General features: G+C 38.8%; 1 protein-coding gene across 3 annotated transcripts in view; it reads right to left on the bottom strand.

The window, feature by feature from the left end:
- Nucleotides 1–12,525, bottom strand: part of LOC307011382 (uncharacterized protein C1orf21 homolog) — a 29,642-nt gene that overhangs the window by 6,387 nt on the left and 10,730 nt on the right. For all 3 annotated transcript variants that reach the window (XM_079636963.1, XM_079636965.1, XM_079636964.1), the window contains exons 2-3: nt 9,275–9,398; nt 872–957 (exon numbers count right to left, since the gene is read on the bottom strand). In XM_079636963.1, coding sequence (XP_079493089.1) covers nt 872–957; nt 9,275–9,365 — 177 coding nt within the window. In that variant the 5' untranslated portion in view covers nt 9,366–9,398. The remainder of the gene's footprint in view (nt 1–871; nt 958–9,274; nt 9,399–12,525) is intronic.

Below are 12,525 nucleotides of genomic sequence, written 5' to 3'. Positions count from 1 at the left end.
AAAAGGTTAGCCAATCATAATAAAGTCTTGAAAGTAAAGTAGCTAAACGCATGGTTTAATTCTAAATGTCAGAGAGAAGGCAGAAACTAGTCATATACGAGAAACCTTGACATTATTATTTATTAAGTGTGGGGGGGGGGGGGGGGGGGGAGATATGTGACTGTATAGAGTTTTACATTAGAAAACAATCTGTAAAATAAATTATTAATATTACTACAATAATATATTTTATAATTGTTTCATTAATAATAATGTTTTTTAATATTACTATAATAATTATTAATATTATTACGGTTGATAAAGCGTCCTCATTAGGCAAAGAATCAGTTCAGATGTGTGAGAATATTTGGGTTGCACTTTATTTTACAGTAAGTGCACTTATGTGTTCTTGCCTAAGAAAATACTGTGTAATAGAAGGTAACTACATGGGTTAAGGTTAGGTTTAGGGGTAGGTTCAGGGTTAGTACCTAGACATTACCCAGTTATTGTAATTACTTTAATATGTATTAAGTATGTACACGGACTGTAAATTAAAGTGCTACCAATGTTTGAATAAGTGCGAGTATAGGAAACAATGCATGTAAGAACTCAAGAATATGAAATTTTGTCTGGTAATGTGAGTGTCTATGACTAAGAGGAAAATTGTGTCAGAATTTCCCTCACCCACATTCCAAACATGTCGGCACACGTGTGTGCTGCATACGCTTAGTTTCACTTCATTGTATAAGCAACAAACAGTCATACGTGCCTCAAGCAGTGTCTTTGGAAATAAGAGTAGAAAAAAAAAAAAAGTCAAATATGAAGGACACCAATGCACAGGAAGAATTTCCCGTGTGTGTGTGTGTGTGTGTGAACTTGTTTTGTATCTCACCAGGTTCTCCTGGTTGCGTGCGTTAACTCTGTCCTCTTCTCCACGCATATACTTCACCTCCTCCACTCCCTTATTCTTATATTCATCTACAGAGAAAGAAACACAAGGTAGATTTTCATTCTTGGGCTGTTAAAGAAATGATTCACAGAGAAAAGGCCTGTCATCATTTACCTCACCCTTATATCGTTCCAAACTCGTATGACTTTTTCTTCCGTGGAACTCAAAATGAGAAATTTCAAAGAATATACTGGTATTTTTTTCCCAAGATATTACAATGAATGGGGTCTAAAGCTTTCAAGCAACGAAAATGATATAAAGGAGTCATAAAAATAGCTCATATGACTCATACGATACAGTGGGGGAAAAAGTAAAAGCAGTTATTCACTGATAATTTCCCCTCCAATTGACTGTTGTGACAAGATCATTGATATTGAGAACCGAATCAGGCCGATTCATGAACAGATTCCTTAAAAAAAAAAAAATCTGATTCAAACTATTGAGTCATTCATTAAATAGACTGATACTTCTCTCATTAACCCACCAATACTTTAAATTTCAGTTTGTTCTTAACACAAATCTATTGTATGGCTTCAGAAAACCTAGAATATAGCACATGAGTCATATGGACCACTTATGATACTTTTATTGTGCTTTTTTTTGTCACTTTAGAGCTTGACAGCCTTTGTCCTCATTCACTTTCATTATACTGAGAACCATGCGACTATATTCTTCAAAATGCCTTTTGTTTTTCACAGAAAAGGTGATTCATACAGGTTTGGAACAATGTGAGTGTGTTAACAGTACCGAATTTACATTTGAAAATGCCTTCATTCCAGCTCTTACAGAACACTTTAAATTGTGCCCTTTCCCAGCAGCCATGTCTGTGTTTGCATGTTCATGCATTCACTTCCTCATAACACATACACACACCTACACACATACATAAATCTGTCATTTACTCTGTCTACAAATCAGCACGAGGCAAATCGCAGCCCACTCAATCTCAGTTTATCTTCGCCTCTATCCGTCTTTCTCTCCTTTTCTCTCTGTGAACTCCCTGTCAGTTACCATCATGACAGCTGGAGTGGGCAGCCTGTGAATGTGACTCAGTGCAGTCCATCCGCACAAGCACAAAAAGCGAGAAATGGGGGGGAAAAAAGAGAAATATAAAAGGAGTGAGAAAAAGAGAGGGCGCAACGCCGCCAGTCTTTCACAGCTTGAGGAATGTAAACATGTCTCTGCACAAAAGACCACGCTCCAACATGCTGACGAACACACGCACACACACAAGCCGAACCAAAGAGAAACGTCACACACAAATTAAAGTCAAACTTTAACTGATTTGGCTGAGGTGTGTTACACAAAACAGGCCTCCAGGATCCCAAAGAGCTAGACACTTAAATTCAAATACATGCATACATACGAATGCATCTCTCTTCCCCCCCGACACACACAAACGCTCGCATAAACGCAAGTAGGGTGATAGCATTACTAAAAAAGGAGATCTGAGGAACATATTCTAATCCATCTTTTCAGGGAGAAACAAGCATCTCAGAGAAACAAAGTTGCTGGCAGTGAGAGAGTGACATTTTATCAGTTTAGTATGTTCCAGACGGGCTATTTTTGGTGGGAAGATGAGATGTTCTCTTATGTAGGGATATTTCGATTGGCTAATTGGTGATAACGGCATGATGCCGACCTTTAGGATGTGATGGAGACGAGGACGCTTGCTTTCTCAATAGACAGAAATGGCTTTTTTTGCCACTTTTATTATTTTGTACTTTATTATAGTGTAGAAAAGAAAGGAAATGAGGAGAATGAGAAATGTTGCAAGCTGGCTTCATGAGCACCATGGGATGTGTTAGAGAATAGCTGGGTAATACTGAATATTTATCATATATTCTATTCATAAATCAAACAACATTGTGAATATCGAGTTGATTTTTATGTGCTTTTTTAGTAGGTCATTACATTTCCTAAAGGCTGTGATGGTAGGCAGTTTTTTTTTTTTTTTGCCAGCTTCTTGTGTCATGACTCATGAGTATGACAGCACCAAAGCAAAGATATTTTAGCATCTCGGATTTTTTAAAACCCTGCAGATGGGCTGTTCTATGTGAATCAACTGCCAATTTCATTAAAAAAATACCAACACTAATTCAGTCATTCAGATATAACATCCCTCAAAATATTAAATCAAATCCTAAGAATGTCATTTTGCATTCTAAATTTCAAAAAACAAAAAAAAAACAATTCACTAAATGAGCAGTGAGCACATACATACACACGCAGTTTTTTAAATAAAACTTGAAAAATATTTGTTTTACCGGGACATTTTCAGGGAAACATCGGAAAACCTGCACTAATCATCATAGGCCTCCAATGTTTATTCTAATCTTGTTCTGTGTTTGTGACAAGATGCCTTCTGACGACCAGGTAATTTAGCTGTCTGGGTTCTCGATCGGCTTAAACGAAGCAAATCGGATGACACGACAGCTACACAACCTTGTCTTCCTCTCACTTTTACCTTCTGGCCTAATTTCAGATGTGTTCAGTGCCGTGAGTGGCGTGTCTGAGGAACATGAGTGGGCCGCTTTACTTTTAGAATCAGTGTGGAGAAGCTTTGCCCTGAAGCGATTCTATAAGTGGGAGTCTGTTAAGACAGTGAGTCCACCGCAAGGGAGGGGAGTTTGTCAATCTCACGCTCCCTTTGATAGTAGGTGGAAGATTACTCACTAACGTTATGACAGAACAGAGAGGAGTTACAAAATCGAGCAAAACAAGAGACACGTTTTGCGCTACCTTTAGACACATGACCGATACCACGCCTTTGCTTAAAGATCAGCCGTTAAACATCTGAAGTCTTACGTCTAAACCTCAGAAGACAGAGTGTCACTGAGATGATCTGTTGCGCTACTGTACGCCGTTGCCGTTAAAAACATTAGCTAAACAGTCGCTTTGTGAACGCAGTCACTTGGTGACTTTGAAAAATGCCGGTGTGAAATGTATTCACCGCAGCCTGAAAGTAAGCCACATGTACCACACACACACACACACACACACGGTCAGACAGTGGTTTTATAGGTCAACAAGTTTCTGTATTAATTAACCATATTGGAGATTCCTACTGCTGGGTGGCCTGTTATTGTTAACTTTCATAACTAGCCGTATCATCTGAAAATCCGATCACAATTGATGTAAATATCAATTGTAAACAATTCATATTTGACAAATTCGTTTTCTTGTCTGTAGACAAAAAAACTAGAGGGGAAAGCTTTATGGTAACACTGCTGAAATGCATAATGCATCACATCGACGCATGAATCAATGCTCGCAATATCTGACAGTTTTCCATGCATCAATTTTTTAATAACGCTGCATGTGGGCAGAAACAAAATCACTGCTGAAATTTCTTGTTTCGTGTTTGAGTTCTAGAAAAAACATGAAGGCAAATGTAAACCTTAAATGTGCAGGTAAGTCGCATCGGATAAAACCATCTGCCAAATGCATATGTAATGACCAGAAGACAAAATCATACAGATAAAATCATATAAAACGATGAAACAATAATGTAAAACATCGGTCCTGATATCAATTCTTAAAATGGATCCTACTCTGCTGTGAGTAGTTGTGAATGCGAGTTTGCAATCTGTATTGATTATGCAATAAAAAGATGGTGTACAGTGAAATAATGGCAAGAAACATCTCTATCTTGCACTGTCCTCATGTGGTGCAAAGAAAAACAAACATATGGTGCTAGAGAGTTGTTATTGTTAATAAGTGTCGGCGCCACAAGGGAGCCTGGCCTGAACCGTGCCCCCTACGCTCTGCTCCATTAACCCCGATACACGGCTCTAAAAGTAAAAGTAAAACTTTTCTCGCAACACTGGACAGACCTACATCACGTTGCGAATGGTCGAACTGTAGCTCATGTCAGATATGGCCAGCTCTAGTTAAAAATCAAATGCCTTCCGGTCATTTTGTCAGTGCAGATCAGCATCAGTGTGAACGCCCCGTTATAGACTGGCAGCATACACACGCACACACCAATCTCAACAGCTCACTGTAGATCGCCATGTAACCAGACAGCATATTCTCCGCCTGCTGCCCTTCTTGTTTGTTTTAGGCCAGCTCGGCCTTTCCTGTCATTGTGCGTGCCGGAGATCGTGTGTGTTGCTGAGATTGACTAAGCACTGAATCACAGATGAGGACACAAACGTGCACACACACACACACTCTCACTGCCTGAACACTGACACAGTTTGACTAGTAAACAGTCTGTTGGCACTAATCAAGTCAGGGTGAGAGCTGAGAGTTGAGAGAGTGAAAAAGAGAAAGAGAGAGAGGGAGAGAGAGAGGGAGAGGGGGGGCGAAAGCCCTCTGTTCTATTGATAGAGCTGTTTGACTGACAGCTGGGAAGGGCAGTGGAGAGAAGGACATCGGGTTGGCAGGAGAAAGAGAGAAAAAGAGCGAGTGAGAGACAGAAAGATAGACAGATAGAGAAAGAAGAAGGGGGGAGTTAGCAATAATCCACAGTAACCAGGTCACTGCTCTGTTCGTGCTGGTGAATATAATACTTATCAATCTGTTGTTGTGCGTTACAGTTCTCTCAGATTAACATGCCACATCATGAGCCTACAGATCACAGACACAGAATGAAAGAGAACCAGAAGATACAGTATAAACCATCACATCCTCAAAATCTCACAAGAGGAAATGCAGAACAGAGAAACAGGGAAACCCATGTCTGAATATGACTGGTACTTCCCAGAGATACATTTATGACACATATAATGATGTTACAGGAGTAATTATATTTGTAAATAGTAGAGAACAGTAATAAGGCTGATGTCGTAGAAGTGAAATGACAGAGCTTAAGGCCGTGACACACCAAGTCATCGGCCAACGTCATGCCGTCAGTGAGCGTCTGTTGGGTCAGTTTTTGCAGTGTTCCACACCTCGGCGGGAGCTCGCCCGATTCAGCATGTTGAACTGCCGTCTGGGCCGTCGGTGAGCGAGATCACTCTGATTGGCTGTTCGGTTTCACTAGGTCACTAGGTTTCACAAGTCAGTGCACTAGGATAAAAGCAAGTAAAGAAGTCAAGACGGTACAGACAGAAGGCTGTTCTAATTTTACGTCGTCTTACATTCTAAAACACAAATATTTTCATAACAACATGAACTGCCGGATGAAGAAAGTGATCAGCGTGATATATATTTAAAATGTTAAGCAAGAGCTGCTTTGTTTACGGTTGTTATATCTTATCTGCAGTCCTACTAGTTTCCCTTTTTGAATGATGAATAGCCTATTGAGACCTGCTGATATAGACAGTTCACACAGGCACAGAACACACCTGACAGTCTGCGGCAGTCTTTGCGGTGTGTTCAACTACAGTTTTTTTGGCCGAGACGCAGCCGATGTGAGGGCCGACAATCGGCTTTCATCGCCGCTAGTTCTTTGACGCCGGCTTGGTGTGTCATGGCCTTAACATGGTGGATGTAGAATGTGCTAACTGTATTGATACTACGCATGCATACTTACTGTATATGGGCATTCTTATTGGTGGATTAGCTAGTTCCTCATTAAACACAGCAACTATTCATGATCAAAAGGATCATGCCTTGGCAACTAACTTAAATGATATAAATTAAAAGTACTATTAAAACATAAAGTGAAAACTGAAAATATAAAAAAGCCAACTCAAAATATTAATACTATCGTAAAATATAAATACTAAAATTACACTGATACTAGCTTACTTTGTAGTATATATTTGTATTTTGCCAACTATTTGTTTTAAATGTGTGAAAAAGTACATGCAATCACAATAGTTTCAAACAGTACCTTGTCTGATCAAGTAACAAACTGTGGCTGATATTACCTTTGGTATTCAAGATGAAGAGAGCACTATTATTCTATAATTCTAAACAACAATAAAAATACACAAGTGAAGTCAGAAAAGACAATAGAAGTGTGTTGGTATGCATGAAAGCAGCCGGAGATGTGCAAGAGGCACACTGGAAAACCTTGAAGATCAAGAGCCCTGCATTTTCAGCATCATTACTCCAGTCTTTAGTGTCACATGATCCTTAAGAAATAATTATAATATGCTGATTTGCTGCTGCTTTCTTATTATCATAGTTGAAAACAGTTGAGCATTTAATAATGTTGTGGAAACCATGCTACATTTTTTTCAAGACTGGTGAATAGAAAGTTAAAGAACAGCATTTACTTAAAATATATTTCTTTTGCAACATTATAAATGTCTTTACAGTCCCTTTTTTACAATTTAGTGCATCCTTGCTGAATAAGTATTAATATACTGCTTACTGACCCCAAACTTTTGAATGGTTATGTACATCATTTATATACTTGGACAGTGTGTGTTACGTCCTATAACCTCTAGATGCCAAATATATATGTGGACGTAACACACAGTATGAGGAGTAGTTTAGAAGTACTGTGCTGTATCTTCTCAACAAAGAGAATATAGGCAAGAAACATCATTTGAGAAAGAGGAAGGGATACTGAGGTAAAAAAGAGAGAATAAAGTAAAATAGCTTAGGTAATGGGAAGGCGGCAGAAAAGTAGGCAGAATAATGAAAAGGACACAGCAAAGAAAGGAAGGAAACAAGGAAAGTGTGGCCTTGAGAAGAACGACAGATATGCAGATGGAGGGATAAATGTCAGGGGAGGGAAAAAAATGGGAGTCTGAGCCCACGTCACTCACTCTCTCCCTCGTTCTCATTCGTGAATCCTTAGAGACAGAGAAAAGAACATGGCAGGAAGAAGGAGGGACAGACAAAGAGAGAGAGACAGAGACAGAGAGAGAGAGAGAGAGAGAGAGAGAGACTCCAATTGAGTGTTTCCTGTGAGGATTTTCTGCTGTTTTGCCCTTAATTCTTAATCTCCTATAATCTCTGTCACTCTCTCACAGGTCACACACTAAGCGCTTCTGTTATCTAAACTCTTTAAAAACATATTTACAACCTCTCTCACACGCACACACACAATTCAGAATTCACACGAGTCACTCACTCCAGCTGATAATGTTATCCTCAAACACACGCCTGTTGGCACAGATGTATCTGAGAGTCTTTACATTGACAAACACAGTATGAATGCCCAGAAGGATGCTTCCAAGAATTCCCAGAATGTAATGATCTTCCCAAAACATTGTAAAACATTATTCACTGCTTGGACATAAATTACTTAACTAGCTGATCGTTCTACTTAAAGTTTAATCTTGAATGAGTCTTGAATGATTGGTAAAAAAAAAAAAAACAGCCAATGTCAATGCCACTAATGTCCAAGAAGTCTTTCTGTCCGACATGTTCAAATGACTTCCCATTTATCATGTTTTCCTAGATAATAAGACTAAAGCATAGGTTTGGCCAGCAATAAAACAACTACTGCCAAATTAGTTATTTTTACCAAATCATTTATTCATTTAATATTCGATTAATTTAATAAATAATTTAAAGAGACAACACTACTCACAAGTTACCAGTTTAAATCAGTCTGACAAATGCTTCACTGACTCAGTGAAGTGAATCAACATCTGAATCACTTACTGAACTGCAAATGATTTTCAGTGATGTCCATCTCAAAATCTCTTGAACAATAGAGAAGAAAACAGCAAATCACTGCACCCCAAATACAAATACTATTCTCAAAATGGATGTCTCCCATCGAAATCAAACACATCTCTGCCTTGTTTTCATCCATAAGTGTTTTAATCAAAGGATATATTAATAATATTTATGGTATAACCAAACCTGGACTGTGGATGGTGACGGTCCAACAAAACCATTTAGTTTTAGACGCCTAAAAAGCCAATTTCTATAAAACATTACCAAATAATCATTGAGTGGACTCTTTTATCCAAAGCAAGAGTATTTTAACTTACAATTTATTTACTACATAGACAGTTCCCCAATAGCAACCTGGAGTTAAATGGATAATTCACCCAAAAATTAACCCTTTATGCCCAACATGCATTTCTTTCTTTCCTTTATTTATATAGCAATATAAACAAGCAATCTCAAGGAGACAGGGAGGCTATTCCACAGCCTAGGACCAATAACAGCGAAAGCACGGTCCCCTCTTGACTTTAAGCGTGAGCGTGGCTGGGACAGACTATAGATGCTCGTGGACCTTATGCATGACTTCCTTTCTTCTGAGGCACACAAAATATTGAAGAACGTTAGGGTCCAAATAACACTGGACCCCACTGACAATCATTAGGTGAAAAAAAAAAGACGACATTTTTCAAAATACCCTCTTAAAAATTAGTCACACAGGTTTGGAACGACATAAACAATGCACTTAAATGGACAGTTCACCCCCAAACATTTTTTAAGGCCACAATGCTCATAGCTCATGTTTGTGTGTTTGAGACTGACCAGTGAAAAGGTCTCCATTGCTGTAGGCTTTGCCCCGGCCCTCTTCGTCGGTGGGCACAGCCGACACCTGCTTAGCCGAGGTGCAGCCCATGGCCTCACTCTCTCCCCCCTCTCACCATCTTACCTGAGAGAGACAGAGAACACATTCAACATTCACATTCAGGAGCCTGACAGCACGCGTTTAAAGTCAGAACGGACACATGATTAGATCCATTAGAGTCTCTGCTGGGTTACGTACTACCGATCATCAGGAAAAGAAAACACATCTGAGTTGAGCCTGAACAGATCTAGACATGCTTTCTATCACAGCCCAAAGCCAGAGTTACAGATTCATCTTTTTCCCTCTTTAGTTACGAACATGTGTATCTTCAAATTGAACCAAGGCCAAGACCAACACAAGACACACACACACACACACACACACACAGCAGCCACAAAAATTATTTGGACACACTTAAAGTATGTCACTGCATTATATAACAAAATATCAAACCAATGGCATTTACACAGAAAGAAATATAGCATAAGCATAAGCACACTTTCAGCAAAAATTTTATTAAAATAAGTCTGTTAAGCTTTTAAGGATAAAACAAACAACAGATCAAAATTCAAGACAATAAGTAAATGGTCTCTTTCTAGTTGTCAAGCTAAGTGGAAAATGTGTATAAGGGAGTCGATTCCAAACAGAAGTGATATATTATAATAAGCAGTCAGTTAAATATAAAGTATGTTTTACCCTATTATGATGAGCTGCTTTTAAAAATCTATAATTAGGAGCAAAGCCCAAGAGGGGCTGTAGCTATTGTCAAACATGTGGATGCTGCACATTGGTGGTGGTTGAGAAGATTTAGAGAAGACTAATATAAGACTTAAATATAACATGCAGTGCATTTATATACAAAATCTTTTGAGTTCGTTCTCACATCAGCAGCTGGGTGAACGCATGTCTTCTGAGTGACACATTATGAAACCCATATTGTTTTTTAAAAACTTTTAGTAATCTTAGGATGGGTATGACGACTTTTTAGACTTTCAATAACTGCAGTTTTTCCCTTCAACATTTGAAGTCTCAGTGAAATTAAGCAAATCAAGACATAGGGTATGAGTGGTGTGCTGTGTAAAGCAACAGACAAGATGTTTGAAGATTGCTTGATCAAATCCAGTTTGTAGCAAGAGTTTGTGCCATGTGAATTGTGCATAATGTTCCCTAAATAGATCTTACGTCCAAAAATATAAAATGTCCATAAAGGTCTTGGCCCCACCCCCGTAGTTGCTGGATGCAGCTATATTTTAAACTAGTGCTATTAGGGGTTTTGGTTGTGAACAATTTAATGAATCTGTTGAGTGAATAATTTAAATAATCACTCATAAAACTCAAAAAGATACTCGCGTCACTTGTTACCATCCACCACTGCACCTACTGTATAATCACCAAATGAACGAGTAAACAAATCTGAACGAGTCTTTTTAGTCAACTGAATCAATCCCCTCTTCGCTGAGAGGACTCGACTTTATGGCCCCTGAACCGAATCAACTATCACTGTTAGAGTAGGCCAAAACCAGAAACAGGTTAGCTTTAGAGTTCCATCGCCCTGAAGTCAATGGGTTCTTTGAATATGATTTGGTTAAATGCCTGAAATAATGTCTGCATGGTTAACAAACTCACGTTTTATTCTACAACATGTTATTCTACATGTTTTTATCATGAGTTTATTAAACCTTTTACTTGACTTGAAAAAGTTGGTCTCTAACAAGTGGCTAAATGGGACACTACAAAGGTTCACTGGGAAATTAAACATCACCATGCTGAACAGGTAAACTCATCTACTCACAACTATTCACTTTTTTCATCCTCATTGAGTTCATAAATTACTCTAGCATACTATTCGAACTCAACCTTTCAGAGAAAATATTTTTTAATTAAAGAGCTATGAGAAGCCTAATGGTGGTAACATTAAAGTCATGCAATCGTGGTGTAGTTAGTCTAAAGCCTATTTTAGCTTTTTACTTCTGGCGATTGTAATAAGGCATCAAAATTCATAAAGGTTGTGTCAATTTGTGAAGATTACCATGAACAAAACGTGTAAGAATTATAAACTTTTGTTGGTCACAGACCTTATTCTATGTTTTTTGTTGTTGATGGAATCAGAGTGATGCTAACCTTCGTGTTGGCCTACAAAAATACATCACAGCACTCTATATTTTGCAGCCTTTCCATATAAAAACACCTTCAGAATCAGTGACTCAGAAATGAGGGAGACAAATTGAGAGAAGACAAAACAGGAGAGTGAAAGATCAAAAGAGCCGGCTACTCCTCCTCCTACTCTCTCCTCGTTTGAAGTTGTCAGGAGGGGCAGTGTTTAGCTCTGCCTTTAGCAGCACGGGGCACAGGACAAAGCACCAGGTGTACAGACGAGAGAAAAGTGTGCAAACGCGTGTGTGTATATGCGGACCCAAGCCCAACCAACCACTCTCTGGTGTGAGTCTTGAGTAAACAAGATACCCATCAAGGCTGCGGAGGGTTGATATACGCCATTCCATAAAAGCCTGTGAAAGTATAAATCACCCAGAGTAGGGTTTTTTGATGAGGAAGCATTTAGATTAACACCATCTCGGGTCAGAAGAGCGCTTTCAGATCTCGGGTCCAAAAATCACTTGCACAGTGTGATATATTTCCTGCAGTTGTGTTCTTACAAAACCCCAAAAGTTCCCAAAGATTTTTAATTTCAGAGAAATTCTAATTTTAAATAATGGCTCATCTCTGGTCATTGTCGCCTGTCAATGGCGTAATATCCACGTTATCCCTGGTCTCCAAACGTACAGCCATAGTAACCATGGCGACAGACGTGGACAACTGCGTTACGTCTAGCAGCACGCTCACGCTGTTGTCGTTTCGTTCAAACATTGTGGACCATGGCAAGCAGACTTCGGGACAAAAGGAGAACTAAAACGAGGATCAATATCAGCGTGACGTTTTCGAGATGCCGAGACGCCGCTCTTGCATGTACTTTATTAGACAGGTGAGCAAATGTACATAAAACTAATCAATATAGCTCAACATGATGAAATGTTAGAATATGATCAGTATTTTATTCTAATGCTGATCTAGCTTACTGCTAGCTAGTCTCATACAGCCAACAAACTAACTAACATATAGAATAACATTATAACTTTCAACACACTCAAATGCAGTTTAGTGTGATAGTGTAGTAGACCAAGTGAAACAGCGCCGCGTTACCTCACAATCATAA

The sequence above is a fragment of the Phoxinus phoxinus genome, assembly GCF_949152265.1.
Source record: "Phoxinus phoxinus genome assembly, chromosome: 15".
NCBI lineage: Eukaryota > Metazoa > Chordata > Actinopteri > Cypriniformes > Leuciscidae > Phoxinus > Phoxinus phoxinus.
This window is presented reverse-complemented; position numbering and strand designations above follow the sequence as displayed.